Consider the following 21198-nt stretch of genomic DNA (forward strand, 5'->3'; position numbering starts at 1 on the left):
AGATGCAATATGCAAAAAAGGGAAGAGAAAATAGGAACTTTTAATTTCTGAAAAACATTAATGCAAAAATCAAATGATTTTATGGAAATGAAGTATTCTAAAGATAAGGAGAAGCTTTAAGAGTCAGTTTTGGAGTTGAACACATATCACAGGTGTTAAATTGCATTTATAATTACTTAATGGGTGATTATCTAAGTTTTTAAGGCATTAGAAAAATACTAGTGTACTTTCACCAACACAAACTTATGTTCAAAATCAGTAAGACATTATAGTGAAGTCAGTAATTTCTACAATATGTTTAACCTTCATGGATACAACATGAGCTGTATCAGCCTATAAAAGAACTACATAAAGTTGTCCAGGATATATGCTAAATAATTTTGTAGGCATATCATCAACAGTGAAAGCATTAAGAAGAATAACTTCACTTTATTTGGAAGCCTGAATTTCATCCAGAACTTCTGCAAATTCAGGAGCTCAGAGGAGATCTTAAATGCTATGAATAATGAAAAGTTTAGATTTTAAGTACTGGTACTATTGATTCCAGCTCAATGGAAAGAGTTAATATTAAGAGAATGAACAATAAAAATAACCCAAAACAGAGAAGAATGTGGAAAAGGCAGATGAAAGCGAACTAGTGGAAGAGGAATACAGGTAAAATCAGATGAAAAACAGAACATACGTGAAAACATAAAATACTAACAACAGCAACCATTTGCTCCTCTTGATCTTTTCTGATTAGAACTACTATTACAAAATCATCATGCGATGCTAGATGATTGTTACTGGATTGAACCTGTCTCAGATTTGAACTCATGAAAAACATTTGGAGAATATTTCTTACAGACAGCAAAGACTGTCAGCATCAGGTGAATATAATTGCCAGTGCACTTCCTTTCTGCACAAACCCTAATTTTCCTATTTAACTTGAGAAATGCTTGACTGATCTGCTCACACGAAGACAAGGAGCAAAGTCAATACCAACAGCCACATGAAGATAAGTGCTAGACTAATAGCTATGTCTATTAGTATGGTTCTGACATACAACCCTTCTGCCACTCTCTAGTTGTCTCTAGTTGTTCTGAATATATCTTTCAACCATTGTATATTCTATGAGTGTCCTGTGACTATCCTTACCAAGACCTATTCAGTTTGCAAACTTAAGGAATCTAAGATACTATATTGCAGTAGAAGAACGATTAACAAACAATAGTTCCGGACTGCATCTATACTGCCCTATAAGAACACAGCTGGGCAAAAATCGTTGGTGTTCGTACTAGCTTTGCCCTGGGGCCTACCTGAAAGTATTTTTTTTGTTCAGTTTACCTAAGCCTGTCAAGGAACAGCCTTGAGCATGCTTATCCCCAGACTGATCCCCCGAGACATGTCCATGTCTGCCACAGTCCTTCCTGGGCTCCTTCTGCAGCTTAGTATGATTTAATCCAGATGTAGAATTCTTCAGATCTGACCAACAAAATCTTCAAAAGACATTTCCCCAGAATAACCAGTCTAGAGACAAGATAATCACTATACATGCAGACTGGGAACACTGCAACAGTCATTAAGTCCTACCAAGAAATTATGTGAAATAAAAAGCATCCTTTTGGGATTTTTTTTTTTTTTTTTTTTTAAATCCAAGCCTATGATTGTCACTGTTTTTTGAAGACCAACTGCTGTGGACACAAAGCAAAAAGTCTTCTCTGTAATAACATTTTGGTAAATGAAAGGAAGCTACACATTTGCATGGCTGTAGCAGAGATTGGAATAAAACTTGCAATACATTGCACTGAATTGTTGTGGAAAACTTTATAAAATTAGCCTCTATACACTCTTACTGCTTCCTCCTTCAGTAATGTTTTCTCACAGAAGGGCTAAAGAATAGGTCAGTCCTATTTATTATGAGAATTGGGATGAAAATTCTACAGCAGCAGCAAAGCTGAGACAAGTACAGTTCTGAGTAGCAAGTTCTGTACTATCTTCGGTAGAAAGATGTATGCTAAGAATGTGTTGAGGGATACAACAAGAAAAATATTTTATAATAGGAATTAAATGGTTGAATTCAACCTCCTCCTCCTCCTCCCCTCCCCCCACCCCCCGCTAGCAAGCTAACCGAATTAGCTTAAATTTTAACAAATTATGCCATTTCAAGTTCTCCTTTTGCTGCTACATTTTTCCCAGCCATGACTCAAACTCAACATACCAAGACATAATCCTCAAAAAGTTCTTTTTCTGAGACTGTTTTTGAGTTCTGTCTCCTTGACATATCAAAACAACATTTGTACAATGTAAGGTAATGTGCTGATCCCAAAGCATCTTGCTTAATGTCAAATATTTTTGCTTAAGGTATAATATTATTGCAAGAATCCCCAAATACATCTGAAAATTTCTCCTATGCTTTCTTCTTCAGTAAAAGAAAACCTGGGCACAGTCATTTCTCTTTTTGGTTTGTTTGTTTGTTTTTTTAGGGATTCCTAACCACATCTTAGATAAAAATGGGATTTTCTGTTGATTTGTGTTTAGTCACTGTTCTCAACACTTCAGGAGAGGATAAAATCTATTTGGAAAACAAAGGAAACAAACATAACTGCAAACACTAGGTTCCTGTCCAAACAGATTAAAACAGTTTTTTTTTTTTTAATTGAGAAAACACAAAAAGTGCAATTATTTGTTTAAATATTTTTTATGAAAAAACCTTAAAGAGTCAAGCTTTTGTGCAGAATAGATATTGATGACTTTTCTTTTACTATTCGAGCTGTCCTGTTGAAGAAATCAGTTATATTTCCAGACATTTAATTGAAATCCACTGCTGAAGAAAATTATACAATTCTATTGGTTGGTGTAAATTGGGCTGCCTAGCAACAAGAGCAACAATTTTCAGCTATGCAATATGACAAACTAGTGATTGGCTCTGTGAGCATGAGTTTATGTAAGTAGGATTTTTACTACTGGGTGCTCTTTAGAGAAAAAACAGGAAGGCAGTCAAAATTAGATGATAAATAAAGTATAAATATAACTTCCTTAAAAGTATGTACTTTTAAGTGTGTACTTTTGCACTGACTGAAAATCAGCTTTCCATATGTGTTGACAAGCCTATGTTTTATTTATCAAATACTCTTTGAAAGAAATATTCAAGCAAGATATAAACCTGTGGGACAACTGGATCAGAAAAAAAAAAAAAACAAAAAAAACACTAACAAACCAACCAAAAAAACCAACTATTAAAACCTAAAGTTAAATCAACTAATGGGTGACTCATCTAATCTCATCTCATTTTAGCCAAAAATATATTTCTGCAGCTGTCCCTAACACTGTATGTCAAAGCAGCTTTTGTATGTTGATAAGAGAATCATACATTACCCCAAAGCAAATTTCCCCAACATCCAGATCTGTTTCACTTTACAAAAAATGATATTCAAAAGACACATCTGTAGTGTGGCAAAACAGGACTCTGATGCCAAGACTCCATGGAAATTGGTCCTACTGAGTAAGATTCATAGGGTTATGTGTGCATATGACGTGATGCCATTCCTTATGAAAAGATAGACTTGTAAAATACAGGAAAAAGTGTAACCAAAAACATCACGGTGGCCCTAAATTCACAGGGCTAAAGATGACCTTTACAAAATTACATGCTAGAAGAAAGCAAAGCCATTCAGAACTCTCAGAGAAAGAAAATTCACTCAAATGAAGAAACAACAATGTAATGCATTAATTATTGAGACTTCTGAGAATGTTTTTATAATGTTCACAGAATGAGATCCAATATATGCTTCTAGCAGTGTGACTCAATTAAAAATGCTTTTTCAAAAGCAAATTTAAATAATTTTGATGCATTTTCACTTGATTTTATTGGCTTCCTACTTCTTATTTTAAAGTAACAAAAACCACTGCCACCCTAGAACACATATTTGTACCATCTCCTCATTATAAAAGCTGAATAATGAAACAATGTTCATCTGCACTCCTCTAGCAGAAAGTCCAAGTCAGCGTTTTCTAGGAGATTTTCTTTTAAAGGATTTACAGAAGCAACCTACAAGTATCAATATTCGCAGTGCAAACTCATATCTTTGTTCTGGTCTCTCTTGCTCACTCTGTCTCTTTTTGAATTTCCTATAAAAGCTAAATTAGGTCTCAGGGGCACTGCACCACTAAACAAAGATCTCTTCTAGTCCATTGTGATGGAAGTAAATGTACTCAGGAGGGAGATGTACTTAAAGGAGAGGCTAAAGTGTCTCCCTCCCCCAGTTCTCTCATCTTTAACACAGATTTTTTTTTCACCCTCTCTTCACAGAGTCCCTCACTTTGTGAAGGGACTCACTCATACACTTGCCCTTCCCCCTTACGGCCTTCTCTCTTTCTCAGATGTGTAGCCAGTTGAATTTACTGAACTGTGATAAAATCCCTTTTTTGGCATAACTTTCTAAGCTGTTCCAACATTTATATGTTTCCTTCTACAGCCTCTTTGAGGATATATACAATCAGAATAAATGAGACTTACTCTTTTTAGCATTGGGACAGCTATTTTAAGAGGATATATCCCCCGTCCAATCTGCAGCCCTGCAGAGTAGTCATTATGTATTATTATGACCATACGTTAATATGACTTAATAAGAAACCAATTCTATTCACCCTGTGCTTTCCAGTCTACTGTAGCTAATAACAAAACTCTAACTTTCCTTAAATTTAACTCTATCACTAAAGGATTTAAAGTTACAGATACAATTATAATATGTCTCACTATTAGTGATCACAGCTTTCACTGAGAGGGAAAAAAATAAAAAAATAAAATTAAAAAAAGATTAATAAAATATAACCTGCTCAGCTATGAAAACAAAAGAATGAAATATTTTAAGAGTTTAAAATGTTAAAAAATACTATAAAAGCATAAAAACAAGCATGCTGTATTCAGCTGAAAAGTCTAGTATACAGCTGCACACACACACGTATATACGTTACTTAAAGTTTGCTATTACAGATTTAAATGGAGACTTATTTGCATTATTTGCAATATTTGCAATATTTTGCATTATTGTCCATTTGCATTGGACATTAAGAAAGACTTGTTGACATATATCTAAAAAGAAATGAAGATTCCTTTCAAATAACTCTAGTGCTGACAGGCAGAAAAATACAGAATCATGTTTCAGAACAACTGATTTAATCCTGGGCTTCCCACAATGCTTATGCACAATTCTATTCTTCATCTCTATTTTCTATCTCTAAAAGTTTAAAAGTATGGAATATGTCTGAATATGCTTAAGTATTTTTGATAGAAAGGCCCTAGCAACTAGAAATACACTAAGACTGCTTATGAGAAGTCCATGACACAGAGAGACTCTCATGTTTGTATATTAGATTGCAAAGTTTATTGTTAACACAGGGGATTCTTTTTATTTGATACAAAATTCTAATGCATCTGTCATTCCTGCTGCATTCTCTTTCTATGCCTGGTATATTCTTTAGGATTCTGGTAAAAATTTTGAACTTTGTAAAAGCAAATTCAAAGTCAATCTCTAATCACTGGAAGTAACCTGAATTTTTTTATGTATTTTTTACAGATAATACTATGGTTTATCAACACACTTTAGAAGCAAACATCTTATTCTAGCAAGTGAAATGATTTAGAATTAATGATACATACAGAGATTATAAACAGATTACAGACAAAAGTTCAACACCAGGTTGTTTAGTGAGTGACTGAGCAAAATAAAAAAGCCACAGCACTTGGTGGCCTGCTGGAAGTAAGCTGGTGGTCTCAGTCCAGGCCTCAATGGACTTTGTTCATAGAAAAGGAAAAACAAAACCCACCACACAGCACTAATTGGCACCCCTGTTGGCACTGTCAGTAGCAAGGCCAAGGTTATAACTGCCACAGGAAAAGGGTCTTTCAAGGTCAATGTTGAGGCACAATAGGGCAATGACAGAAGAGAGATAGACCCACTGTTGTAGCCAGTTTGGCTCCCAGGATCTCATCTGTACCTAACGATAACCTGACAAGACTTCTGCCACATCAGTAACCTCACCTATACAGGTATTCACATGCCAAAAAATACTTTTGGAATAGGTCTTAAATCTTTGCAGGGTACAGAATAGACATCAGCCTGGCCCCTTTTCCTAGTAAAGACTATATCACATATGAAAGCACTCCCTGACTTAGAAAAATCCTTGCAAAAGTTCTAATTTAACTGATTTGACAGAGTTTCATTGCACAAAGGCTTTCTTATTTTCTTTAATGTATAAAGATGCTGACTGTGTCTGCAATAGAATAGGAGCTATTACTTTTCATATAGGTAGGAGCAGTCATGCAGGAGAAAAAAATACATAGCATAACTTAAATACAGCTTATATTGGCTTTCCTGTACATGGATTGTTTACAAATGTCACTACAGAAAATATTCATTCAAGTGCATAATTATAGGTTATTTTGGCATGGACAGATACAAACTCTTCTTCAGTCTGCCTTTCTAAAGAACACAGTGTGAGAAGGATCTTTCTGGTTCATCCTTAATACCTATTCAATGGACAGTTTCTGTTCAGGCTGCCAATAGAACTGTAATTGTCATAGAAGCAGCTCCTGAAATGAAGAACCACAAAGACTACAAGAAAAGAAAGCAACAAATAAGTCAGTGGAGGTGGGAATTAAAGCCAATACTGAACAAAACAACCTAAAAACTTAAAAATACAGCTGCAGTAAAATCCCAAACCAATAAGCATATATCAAAATGACTGGTTAGCTCTTAGAACAAAACCTGTGAAACCATAAACATGATATCCAAACAGAACAGAAAAATGGTGTACTATTTTCTCTTTTTCCTCCTCATTATAAACTACAAAAATATATAGCTATTTAGGGTAAATTTGTATGCTTAGATGTGAATACATCTACTGAAAAATAATTTTTTTTAAAACTCATATGAGAAAATAATATTATTTAATTTTTGTATAAATTTGAATTTATTATTTCTTTAATATTCATTTTTTAGTAGTTGTTTAACTATTCTATGCAAAAACATATCAAAATATCACCTGTTCCCTCATAAAATAAGAAATATATCTTTAGATACATCTAAAATATGAAACCTTATCAGTTACTTTTCTGTAGTGAGGTAAGTAAAAAGTTAATGATGGTTTACTACTACTTAAAGTAATATAAAGTCACCTTTAGAGAGTGATCAGTATTTTCACAGAAATAGCTTCATTCCTTAAATGAAAAATAACTCCTAAATAATTTCTAGTTTACTGTCAAGGCTAATATAAGTCTGTCCTTTGATATATTATGAAAAATTACAGCATGTATTTAATAGCACTTGTCTTCTTGAAATAATTTTATACTGCTGCTCATTTCTGCCCAAAAGACAATGTAGGTTAACATTGGGTCAAAATCTGATGCATTCTCAAACATTTCAATAACAACCTGAAGACTTTTCTCTAAGACATATAACCTCCTTTAGCTCAACTGATCCTGAGAATGGATGAAATAGATGTTAACGGATGACAGCTTGGCTCTCTGCCTGTTTTATGCTTAGGACTTACAGAAAACTGCAGGGGGGATGTGGGAAAGCAGAGAATTCATGTAAATGAAACTCCTACACTACCAGAGTAGTTTTCCAAAAATTTATTTCCTTTTTTTTTTTTTTTCTCCTTCTGTAGTAAGTTCTGTGGAGTTGCTACAGAGGGGAAAGGTAGTCAAGGGTAGGTACTAAAAAACATGTTGGTCTTAGAAAAAAAGAAGAGTATCATAATAGCATTTCATATTTCTCTTTATCTTCTGAACATGGAGAAAGGATTTAAAGACATTATTTGTATTTTACAACAAATAAGCAAACAAACAAAAACAAACCAAAAAGTTTTGCTGTTATTAGGTAGGACACTATCTTTTCACTACTACACGCTTCCATTGCCTCAAAAACCCTATTATATGAATTACCTGACTATTATATGAATTACCTCACTCTTTTAAAAAAAAAAAAAAAAAAAAAAGATACAGGCAAAATCTTTTACCAGGCAAGAGAGTGAGCAGTTGCTAGCAACCAGGCAGTACAAGGGAAGTAGAGATTCATCTCTCAAGCACCTCTTCTATCTCCAAGGTTACAGGCATGCAAATGTAATAGGTATATGATGGAGATGTAGCCAGACCAAGTTTTAACAGGTTCTTTAATTCTTCCCTACAGTATATCCCACACAAAGATTTTTTTTTTTAAGGGGAAAAAAACAAAAGGGTGAAAGGGACAAAACATAATTTTATATGATATGGACACTTACAATGATCTAATGAACTAATCAACTAATTCTACATTTTCTAACAAGTGAACGTCCTTAGTGCCAAGGCCTTTTCCGTCTGTACTGCTTTCAATCACAAGAGTGACTGAAAAAATATAGAGTAAGAATGAGAGGGGAAAAAAAGGGAAAGATAGGGAGAAAAAAACAAACAAACAAAACAAAAAACCACCACATTTGATTTGATCCAGAGTTTAAAAAGGTCAGGTTTGGATGTATTTTGTAAACAACATTTCAATTTTGCAAATGAATAACTTGGCTGAAACAGAGTGAATGCCAAGCTCCTACAGACAGCTTACATAACTGTATATGTGATGTTCCAACTTGCAGCACTCTTGAGTAGCAGAGCTCTGCATATACATGGCAAAATGAATGGGAGTGGATGTCTAATGTTAGCATTTAGCTGAATACCAAATAGGTTGAAGTCCCATTACAACAAATCTAAATGCAACACCAAGTATTACAGAGTAGTACAATGAATACATTTGTATTGTACATTTTTTCCCCTTATTTCAGTCTTTCTTTCTATTACTCCCACTTCTCTCTTTCTCATTTCTAACAGCATGCCCTGTTATTTACCTCAGCCTGCAATGAGTGGATAATGAAGAGACCAGTACTTTGGAGTATAGGAGTGATCACAAAGAAACAAACAAACACAACTCCTCATCCTTCTTTTTCATATACTTTTCCTTTACATTTCCACATATTTCTTCCATATCACTCTCCCGCTTTTGAAACAGCACCCTTTCTATGCATTTTTTTTCCTCTAAATTCACCACACTTTTTTCCTCCTCATTTTCTCTTGCGTTTGTTTAAATTCCCTGTTGAAATCATGTACTTTTCTTCTTCATCTTTATGATGAAGTTGGCACAGTCTTTTTCCCCCTAGATTCTGCTGAAGCCTGAAAATGGTATGCTGCAAAAAGTCTATTTAATGTCCTGTTCTTCACAGCACTCCTAGTAATGATTATAGCAATTGCTGATTTAAAGCATATCTTGGTTTGTATGCTAGTAAAAAAAAAAAACTTGACAAAAATAAATATTGGAATTTTGGCATGCTCAGACCAATGATAAAGGAAGAAAAGAAATTTTGGATAGGGTTATGAAGTAAGACTGCGAGTTCTCTTCCCTCTTATCCTCTGAACTCAAAGTGTATTATTTAGCTCTGTCATCTAAAAATCATTAGACTAGATAACCAGAGCCATACTTTACCATTAGTTTTACAGTAAAATGTTTAAGACAGTTCTATAGGGAATTCTGTTTCAAAAATAAGGTTACACCTTGAATCAACCATGCCTCAGCTCTGCAGAGAGGTTTCACTTTGTTGTTGTAATATACTGTAAAGTATATTTCTTTTAAACGCACATATGAACAGGTTCTTCAGAAACCTTTGTGTGATAATTGTTGCTCCTCAAAGTGTTTTAGTAGATATTGCACACAGTTTTGTGGAAGACCAATTTTTAAATTAATTTTTAATTATTTTTTAATTAAATTACAGATAGTAGTTACTGGCTACTTTTGATGTTTCATCTTTAATATTGCAACAGTTGCCACAACACTGGTAAGGCCATTGTTTTCAATCCATTCCACATAAGGAATTTTATTTCATGAACATGTAGAATTGGTTTGCCAACTGTAATTTAATTTCATAAACATGTAGAAGTACTTTACAAATTGTAGTAGAATGTGATGTTATTCTTTAAGCTGTGGAACAATTTGTAGTTTGAATTATTCTGAAGGGGTGTTAATGAACCATAGTTGATATTTACTGATATTGTTTTAATCTTCCTGCTTATTCTTAATCACTTGAAATACTAAAAAAATCCGAATTTTCCAGAATTGTCTATGGTTAAGAAGAAACTAGCATATATTACTGAGGATTCACAATTGTTAAAGTGCATCCCATTGAAATAAATCAAAACTGTTTTATCTTGTTTATGTGTTGCTTTAATTCATGCTATTTTATACTAATGATTTTAGATTCTCTAGAATACATAGACTTTTGAGAAGATGTAAAAAAAATTTGTTGCTATTGACTTTTTCCAATATATAGCAACATTAACTTTAAATGCAAATATTCCACAATTATTGTTGATACATATAATAAAGATTACTGGTATAGTACTGTTTATATATATTATCATAAGTACATTACAGGTTTCTCTACATTAAAAGAACAGCTAAATTCATCTTGTGTCACTTTTCTATATGTACTGACTGACATACAGAGAGTGGTTTTTGTCAAAAGAGGAAAAGAAGGATTTGCGGTCAGACACTGCTAATAACATGTACTCACATAACTTTCACAAATTCATTGAAATAAGGAATGACAGTTTGAGTATAAATTCCAAAACACACTGAAATGAGCTATGCTAGATCATCACTGGAACTTTCTCCAAAAGAAGGTTTCTTCCCTTCACGGAGATTCAACCACTGAATGGCACTGTGTTTTAATATTTCTTGTCTAGTGCCATTACTTCTCTGTGCCACTAGACTGTGCTGCATTTGTTCATATTTGTGTTCCTACCACATATGAATATTTGCCCTCAGTTTCTGTGTATGGTCTCTCCTTTCTTTCAGTTCATCCCAATTAAACACTGAATATAGTACAAGTATTGCACAAAATCCCCTAAACACCCCATATTGAAGTAATCAATGCTTTTGTTTGAAGTATAAAAGTGATGAAGGAAAAAGTTACTAGCAATGTGGCAAAACAAGTTTTCCAAAACAAAACCTGTGGCAAGCTCTTAAATTTAGAAGTTAACTGGAAGTAGTTTATCATCACCTAGTAATACAGCATGTTTTTCAAGAGGGAAAGAGGAGACAATACAGATTAATGTCTTTAAGAAACATTTTTAACCAAATATTGTCCTTAATATATCTATCTATCTATAAACACACACTAAATACAGTTACCATATATAAAGTACAATATGCTGTCCTCTAAGAAAAAATTACCATTTCCAATAAATCTTTTGGAATACAGTTTGCTCCACATTTTTTTTTCAATTGACTGCAGGGCTGGGGCTGTAGTTTCCAGTCACCCTTCAAAAAACTGCAAACATCCAATGTGCAACTTTTGCTAAATAATCCAACATATAAACATAAATAACCCCTTCAATCCAACATAAATAATCCCTTCAATTATCCAATTGGTTAAAGCCCATCTCATTTTATCTCCTGTTGTAGTGGGAATGGTAATGCAAAGTTTGTTTATTTATAAACAGCCTTGTTTTCACTTTTTACACTTGAAGTCTATTTTAAGAGAACCATAATTTCATCTGAGACCAAAAACAACCTGCTCCAAAACATAATATGCTACCCTCTTGACAGCTCATTATTTTGACAGCACATTGAACTGCAATTTAACAACTTCTTCTTTGTCTTCTTTTGATCTAGTTTTTCTCCCCCACCCCCCTACCCCTGAACACCTTCAATCAAAAAAAATAAAAAAGAAGAAAAAAATCAACATATAATACATATTGTTTGTAAGAGTAAAGACATTTTTAATCTAGAGGATTGCTGGGTGAAAAATTAAATGTGATGAGAATGTATGCCTTTTTTTAGAAAGGTTACTCTAAAGAATGAATTAACTTTTGGATTAATGAAGCAGAGATGTAAATCTTGAAAATAATTCTGATGTGGAAGGTGTCCTGTTGTGTCCAGGAAACCTCCACAGTGAACATGGATAACTAAGAGGAATGGATTAACTGTGAGACAACCTCAAAAACATGGATAAAGAGACATAATGAATTAAAGACTGACTTTAAAATAATTATCAAAATTCCTCTTAATTTATACTGCTATTTTACCCATGATAAAATGTTCATTACTTCATGTAGTATATCCATACCTATTATTAATGTATATATTTTCTTACAATAAAGATTAGACTTTTTTTTTTTACTAGCAACAGTATGGCATTCTGAATAAGCACAACAGTTAAAGTGATTTATTGACAATTGGTTGAAGAACAATGCTTTTGAACACTTTTTATAGCTCAACATTAGCTGAGAAAACAAGTAATGTATTTACCAACATCTTCCTGCAAATACAAATTTCCAGCCAAGCCAACATCCATATTTGAGCACCGAAGTGTTTCAGGCAATTAGGAATGGAGGCTGATTTTGTGGAAATTTCAGGGCAACAAGGACTAAGCCTTTCTAATGATTCATATTTCTTACAATTCTAATCATTGTGTTTCAAAGAGACAGAGCAAATGGCCTCAAATTCAGCTTGCCCTATTTATGTGAGCAGTCCTATCAAATCTAACCGAATGCTAACTGGATGACTCGCATAAACAAGACCCATGACAACACTAAAACTTTCAGAATGAGTTTGTCTGTCAAGCAAGCACAATTACTTGACATTTACTCTTTAATGAGTATGTGGTTTTAAATGTACATGATTCAGTTCCAGATAAACATATGATTTTTAATATTTGTTGTGTTTCTGTGAAGTAGTAACAGTGTTGATCTTCCTTAAAAATTCTGTAGATGCATTGTAATTGCCAATTCATCAAAATAATTCATCATTAACAGCATAATAACCACATTTATGTCAAACTGGATTAGTTTATATACTTGTATCTGAGGCAGAAACAGCTGTCATTCTGTTTGCATAAATTTCCAGCAGAATGCGTCTGGCAAAGTTAAGCATGAGCTTTTTTTTTTTTAATTTACTTATTTTAAATATACAGCTCCAACATATACATAGACAGCAAAAATACAGAGGGCCAACATTCCCATCCACAAGACCACTCAAATGATTAAGTATTGCTCAGTTAAACAAGAAGCAGGCCATGATGATAGATCTATTTTATTGTCAATCATATGCATAAATAAGAGCTTTGAATATGCTCATGAAAGCAATATTAGAAACAAACAGGAAAATGGCACAATCCAAAATGTACCTTCTGTCTGCCACCCTCGTTGACACTGTGTGATGTCTTACTCTCAAAGCTGCACTACAGACTTTACCCAGGCTGCAAACAGAATCTGAAGGAACAACATTGAACTTTATAAACATGAATCACAAAGAACAACATTTTGACATCTACACTTTGTCTATGAAAGTCATTATGGAAAGCCCCAAATGTGTTAAATGCTCAAAGCTGTTAAAATTACTCTTTAAAAACTGATTTAAAATTCAAATATATCAAGTTCTTTAGAATTTACAGTTTTGTTGAAGTTGATTTAACAGGTTTATTACTAAGCTTAACATCAAGTGATTTAGGACAGTGTCTTAAAAGTGTAAAACACAAATACTAATGCAGTGCTGTTACATCATGATTCTATATGGTGCTTGAGTGCATTAATAAAGATATTTATTTATTTTGACTATATCCAGTTATTTACACAACTATTATATTTAGCCTGATTTACCATAAATGCCGTTATAACACCTGTGTTTTCCCTCATTAAGTGCCCAGTAGATAGAGTCATGGGTTGAAAGGCCAGCATATGGGCTACGGAAGGGCTAGTTAACCTAACCTATTATATTGGTGCACTGGTAAAGCTCATTCCTATTCATCTGATGATTAGTTCAATCAATATTTACTCCTGTGTGCTTCTTTTGTCTTCAGCTACAAAGCATGCATTCTTCAATTTCATAGCACAGACTTTGTTTTCTATGAATTCACTGCATCATTTGAGAGGAAGGGAAACAATTTCCTGGATAGTTTGGAAATCACTTGTTTGATTTTGTTTTCCTGTATCTGGCAACCAGTGTCCATGCCATGGTGGATCCTAGTTCCTGGAACTGCTTAACAACATACTGCTGCTGAAGGTATACTTCATCCACACACTTCTATTTCATCCATCCAATAGGCACATATCAATGTCACATATTGCAGTACACAAGCACCCTACATATTTTGCAGTAGTTAGCATATTTTACCTGGAATTCTGACTTCAAATTTACTCAGAACGTACTTTTTTGTTGTTGTTGTTTGTTTGTTTGTTCCTGGTATATTTAACCCAGAATATTGATATATTTTAAATAACAAAAGACAAATTAATCTCTTAATGCAACCATGACTGTATTGTGATAAGTGTAAACTGTATCGTTATTTCTTATCACTATATTTACTTATAAAAGGCCAATAGTGGATGTCAGACATTTTCTGTAAAACAAAAGAGAAATCATCTCCAGCTAATGAACATCATACTATTGTAGGTTTTAAGTTGCCATATTTCAGGTCACCAGACATCTATTTATCAAAAACAATTTTCTCATTAAATAAAATCAGAAAAAAATATTTTCTAAGGTAAAAATTATAAAGGTAATAAAACAGATACAGTTCTATATTGAAACTTCATTATATACTCTCCCTTCTCCCACCCAAACGCTGTGGCATAATATAATAATGAAAGATAAATGCACAACATTCTTTGTAATGTAAATATAGTACAAAACAAAGTATTGCAGAGGTACAAATAGACTCTCATACTTCAGATTTGATTCTTGCTCATTCTAAAGAGCGACCTGTCATGCTACATGAACAATACACGAACGATACATATTTGTATTTTCTATCATATAATGCAGTTTATTACTGGCTCGTGATTTTCTAAACACTTACTAAAAATTGACCTGGAAAGGCCTAACACCAGAAACTTGATTTCTGTCACATTTCAAAGAGTCTCAATGAAGTCAATAACATCATTGAGATAAGTACCAGTTGGGTGCACCATGCTGTGATGAGAAATAGTTTCTGGTGTTATGGGGTAGGGTACTAAATCTGTCAAAATCTGTATTGATTTTATGTTACCACTTTTGTTTTAAATAGTCAATGCATTTTTTTTTTCATTTTTTCATTGACATCTTTTAGGATACTACTGCCACATATTCCGAATTTAGTCGCATTTCTTATTCTTAGAATAACTTTTGAAATAGATTCCATTTGCTTTAATGTGTAAGTGTGTATGAAGATTTTCTGCACTCATCAAATAAAGAACTTAAATATTTCTCAGTTATCCAGACTATTTGTACATGTTACTTAATAAGCTCTCTCAGCAATACTGCAGATAGTATTTGTTTGATTCACACTTTCCTAATTGCTTACAAATATTCCAGTGATGCTAAGAAAACAGAATAACTATATAACATTATGTAACATATCATTGCGCAGTCCTGACACCAACAAGTGTAAACTACACAGAAAAACTTCCTTAAATACCTCAGCTTAGGGGTATCCATTTCTTTAAAACAAAACTCTTTGTAAGATTCACAAATGAAAGCTTCAATACTGCTTTTTCAATAAAGGAGTGCTCTATATAACTGTTTTGATGTCACTTTCATAGCTCAAATAATTGTGATCACAAACTGGTTTTTGTCTGTGTACAGGTGAAAAGTGCCCAGAATAAAATTAGGTGATTTGTAAGATTTTATCCACTTAGGTATTTCTGTTTGCATTATATACATAACTCATTAGCATTCAACAGCTTTAACTTTACAAATGAGTTTAACAAAAATTAAACTAGAAGATAAAACCCAGAAGACTTGTTTTCTTTTTCAGTTAAGCAGCACACTGATTTTAGAGCACTGTATAGCTCTCTTTTTCTAAAAATGTTTTGTTAAGTGCATTTCTACCTTTTTTGTTAAGTACATTCTTTATCCTCTCATAGGTTTTTGACAGGAATGGGAAGGTTTGAAATAAGGAGCTCTCTGTTGAACAGAGATTGTAAATCTCATTCTTTATCTACATTTTATACCTATAGCTTATAAAGGCAAATACATCAACTTCCAAGTTACATTCCCAATTCAGAGGGAAAGATATGGACCTACTATGACCATGACCACATCCACAACAGAAATGTTTAGTCTCCTGCACCAGAATATTGTTCAACTATAAATCAGCATGGCTGTGTATCCTCAAAATAATTTAAAGGAGACGTAGCACTGGAGGCTATTATTTTGAATATGACATGACCAGTGACTAGAAATGTAGTGTCACAACAGCTGGGATGTGCTTCAATGCTAGTTGCACTACCATGGATGCGATGGCCGAGAGCCTACAACAGCCCAGTGCTTTGGGATGCATCAATACAAGCTGGAAATTTTTGGCAGCTCTTTGGCCTCCATCTCTGATGTGCAGCAGGTGAACAACCACAACAAACTCTGCTCACCCCAGGCATGTTGGGCTAGGTGCATCAGCTGTAGCTTGGAAGGATCACAGCTTCGCTGGGAAATTTTTGGGGAAAACCTCACCATGTACAAGAGAGCTTCTTCCTCCAACCATAACAGTGAGTATAACAGTTGAAAATTCATTAAACCCTTTCACAAGAACATTTATAGCTGTCTAAATGCATTAATTCACAGAAGCTTGAAATCTACTAATTATGATATTTATTTCATTTATTAGGCAAGCCACAAATGCCACGGACAGATATTCTGTTAGCATACAGTGTTCTCATCCGTTTGATGGGGTGTAAAATACTGCTCCCATCTCAATGTACACCTGGTGTAAAACATCAGTTCAGTAACCTCCTCCACAATGAGTTTTGCACAAGGCTGGAAGTGGCTTGTTTGTCCCTCCACCCCAACCCCTTTCTCCACCACTTGTAAATTCCCTGCTGAGCAAGCAAGCATACATGAGACATGAACACAAACAAGCATCTAGTGCTAGAACATGGCACCACTTCATGGATGGCAGCTGATAGCACAGCTCAAGGGGTGTCAGAGGAGGCAGAGACAGAGGCAGACCCTGTGAGTGATGCCACCAGGTGTGTTGGTGGATCCCACTCCTCATCCCCAACACATGGCCAACACATGGCCGCTTGGACAGACTCAAGCTTATTTTAAAGGAAAGGGTCAGAGGAGTGAGACAGCATTTCATTCCTTGCTGGTCATGGCAGCTCCTGGGCTCGGTGGTAGCACAAGGGGGACAAGAGGACAAGACAGCTGTGCCTTGGCTGGCCTAACTCCCCAGTAAAATGGAAATGGGTACCCTGCCCAAGGGGCACAGGCAAGCACGTATCAAAAAAAACCCTGAGCCACTGACTGGTTCTGCTCACACTGAAGACGTTTCATTAACAAAGAAAAAAAATGCTGCAAAAGGAGACGCTTTACAGACTTGAGAGTGTTTCCCCCTCTCTTCATTTCCTTGTGTTCTTATGAAAGAAATACTGTTTAGCAAGTTCTTGGTAGATGCCCCAAAGCGCAAACCCTATCTTCTAAGAGAGGAGGGGGAAAGAGGGCTTTTTTGTTTCTCTGTGCAAACATCAAAGTTTGAATTTCTACAGAGAAAATTACATACATGCATGATTTGTTAGTGCTGTTAATGAACTCTGCTAAAGGAGCAAGTATCCCGTAAGAGGAAATCCTAGCTAGAGTTGTCTCTGGTGTGTGTATCCCCATTCATTAAACAAACCAGAGACTCAAGATCTTTGCACGCAACAGGGATGTCACCCCGAGCATGTTTTGCTCCTTGCAAGCCCTTCTCCAGCCCTATACCCCAAGAAAGATTACTTTTTGCCTCATTATCAAGCAACTGAAAGGAAGGATGGGACACTAAAGGGGAGCATGGAGGATGTGGCAAAGGAGGTGTGCAACCCCTGTGGGTGCCCGAGGCTGGCAAGGATGGTTCTTGCCTGACCCAGGAAAAGGGGCCAGTGGAGTGCCTGTGGAGCGCTGCCTGGCCCTGAGACACGCGGAAACAACGCGCCTCCACGTCCCCCGTGCCCAGCAGATAGATGTCCCAGCGTGCCACACACAGCAGGCTGCACGTGGCCCAGAGGCACTCTCTGGACCAGCTGCCCAGCAGCTTGGGAGTCTCCCGCGGGTGGGGAGGCTTCGCGGTCTCCTGCGGGGCCTCCCGCGGGTGAGGTTGCAAGCCCTGGGGATGCAGAAGGGAAGGCTCTGGCTGCTCTCCAAGGTAGGTCGAGGAACAGGGCTGCGCAGGGGGCATTTGCTCGGGGGACCACGGAGGAGAGTTGCAGGCGTGGCGAGGGTGATCCCGGGATACACACCCCTCCCCATCAGCCACCCCCGAGGAAAGTAGCCCCCACTCGACTAGGCGGCTGGTGAACAGCGTGAAGCCAGAGAAAAGTCCTGAGAACAACTTTTTGGGAGGGAAGGGAGAGCCCCTACGCGTACTCGCAGAGGCCTGGGACCAAGGGGCAGTCGGCTCCTGCGGTACAGACCACCTGCCGCCGGCGAGCGCGTCCCGTGGACAGTTTTGGGGGTGTTTACGGGGGTGCTTCAAGGCACAGACATCGGTAGTCGCTTCCCTCCCTCCATCCCTGCGGTCTCGGGTGACGCCGGACTTCCTCACACGGCCCTCGGGGCACGTCAGGGGTCTCCCTCACCCTCCTGCGGGGGGCACTTCGGGCTGGTCCCCGCGGGTGCGGGGAACACTCTGCGAACAGTCACCCTGACAGGAGGGCACGACCCACCAACTTTCTCCCTCGGACCCTCTCCCCCGGCACAAAACCTCCTCCCCGACTGTTTCCCCGGAAAATAAAAACAAATAAAATAAGCCGCTCCCCACCCCGCCCGACCCGCTTACCTCGCATGGTGTTGGCGACTCCCCGCTCCGCGCAGTCATGAAGCTGGGAGCCCGGGAGCCGCACCACGAAAATCCCGTCTCAGCACCCGCGGAGGCGGCGGGGGCCGCAGCTCTGCTCTGCCGGGAACACCATCCCTCCGAGGCGGCTCGGCGGGGCGCGGCTCGGCGCGGAGCGGCTCCGCGGGCTGCCCGCCGCCGGGCGAGCTGCTCGGGGGCGGCCGCCGCACACCCGCCCGCCCGCCTCGGAGCCCCTGCGGGGGTCGCCGGGGCCGCGGAGCGGCGGCGGCTGGCTATTTGCGAAGCGGCGGGGGGGGGGGGGGGGGGGAAGGAAGGAACGGAGTTACGCTAGGAAAAAACCAACAATAAAAACGAAAAACACACGGACAGAAGAAAAAGAGCGCGGAGGGCTGCGGGGATGGCAGAGCATGTGCGCTTTCACATGACACCGGCGCCCCTCGGCAGCTCCCTGGTGCGGATTTCCACTGCGCATCGACAGGGACGCGCAGAGCGGGAGAGAGAGACCCGAGGAAACCGCGGCCGGGAGGCTTATAGCGGGGGGCGGGCGGCGCCGCCGGCACGGCCCCGCCCGCTGTCAGCGCCGCCGCCAATCGCCGCCCGCCCGGCACCGCGCCCGCGGGCGGCAGCGCGCCTCTGCCGCCAGCCCCGCACCGGCACCGGTACCGGCACCGGCACCGGCCGCGCGGGGAGCTCCGATCTGCTCCGCGCCCCGCCGCGCCCCGCTTGTTCCCCGCAACTTTTACCCGTGGCGGCCGGGGCTGGGCGCGGCGGTGCAGAAATGAGCGTGGTCCTCCGGAGCTTGTGGAGAAAGGTAACAGGCAAAGGAAAGCCCCTCGTGTGACTTCGGATTTTTTTTTTTTTTTTTTTTTTTTTTTTTTTGGCCGGGGAAGGGTGCGTGTGTGTGCCGTGAGGGTGCCCTGGGAGGAAGGTTAAAGCGTTCACCCCGGTGAGATTGGCGCTTGGGGACTGCGTTCCATTTTCCGACAAGAGGGGGAAAGTTTGGTGGTGAGTCGTTTGCTCATGAAAGAGCGAACCTGGATGTCAAAAGCAGTTTGTTTTCCGTCTGTAGGACCAGCAGACAGTAGTGCAGAAACCGATTTGTTCCGTGGACAGCAGGATTTTCCCTAAGTTTTACCCCCCCTCTGAATTAACTGATGTTTTGCCCATGTTTTGCCCATAAGAAAAATGACTGAGGGCTCTTCCCGATTTTTTTTTTTTAATTTCTTTCTATGTGGTAAGTTATGGAACACAACGACAAGTCATCTCTGTCGGTCATTTTAAAAACAAGTCCCTAATGCCAAGGATCACAGTTTCTATCTCCAAGCATAAAATAGAATTGAAAAAAAAAAAAAGAAAAATAAACCAACCAAACGAAAAAAAAAAACAGATTTAACTGAAGCATATCCGTACAAAATTATTCATATCGACTTCAAAAATTAAAATGGGGTATATTTCAAAGAGAGATACTTTTAAGATAAATAGGAACCTGGCAAAGTAGATTTATTCTTTCGTACATGAATTATGAGATGAAATTCTATCAGCTCTGTTGTGCAAGAAATCAGAGGTATGATTTCTTTTGCTCTGAAAAAGTTAAGGATCAGTATAGAAAAAATAGGCACAGTGATGCTTCCACTGTTGGTGCAAACTAGCAAAGCTTCAGTCCTGGGAGCAATGTGAAGGGTTTGCAGGAAGTAGTTCTCCTGGTCAGCCTCTCTCAAAACACCTATTTGAACTGGAGCTGAGAGAGACATGAAGAAAGCTTTGCCAATATTGAAAATATTTAGGTTTACCTGATCTTGGTGAATTTTGTTTTAACTGGATTTGATGTGGTTAAGATGGAGTTGGTAAAAAACACGCAAAGCAAAAAAACAAACAAACAAACAGACACACTGGACTCCTAAGATATTATACACTTTAATATTCTTGACCATCTGATTTTATTTATTTATGCAATCTTATGTACTGCAATGACCAGCTGTTTGTTAGGATTTGCTTAGGGCACTATCTTAGAATCTTGTTTACAAACTCTTACCAATTGGTTTTATTTACTCCTCTTATATCAGCAGACCTTCTAATACTTTCCATCTTTTCTCTTCACAAGAATAGGTATTTCCAGTGGCATATTTTCTTTATAACAGAGATTTTAGCAGGTGTGACTGGCTGCAGACAGGACTGTCTAAAGGATTCTCTTTTGTGGATTTTCCCATCAGCCTTCTCTCCAACCTATCCATGATGAGCAAAATTTCTGAGATAACTTCAATAAAACAGCACTTATACTTCACTTTACAAAAAAAGTTAGAGAGCATGGGAAATATATCTAATCTTTCTAGTGTGTATAATTTACCTAACATCTAATTTGGAATTTGGGTGAAGTGTTAATTAGCTTCTGGCTAG

The 21198-nt window shown here is 37.6% G+C and overlaps 1 protein-coding gene across 1 annotated transcript in view; it reads right to left on the minus strand.

The window, feature by feature from the left end:
- Window positions 1-18928, minus strand: part of RORB (RAR related orphan receptor B) — a 144415-nt gene extending 125487 nt beyond the window's left edge. The window contains exon 1 of the mRNA XM_040540003.1: window positions 18787-18928. Coding sequence (XP_040395937.1) covers window positions 18787-18793 — 7 coding nt within the window. The 5' untranslated portion in view covers window positions 18794-18928. The remainder of the gene's footprint in view (window positions 1-18786) is intronic.
- Window positions 18929-21198: the final 2270 nt, after the last annotated feature.

This window comes from Cygnus olor, chromosome Z, assembly GCF_009769625.2.
Source record: "Cygnus olor isolate bCygOlo1 chromosome Z, bCygOlo1.pri.v2, whole genome shotgun sequence".
NCBI classification, from domain to species: Eukaryota; Metazoa; Chordata; class Aves; order Anseriformes; family Anatidae; genus Cygnus; species Cygnus olor.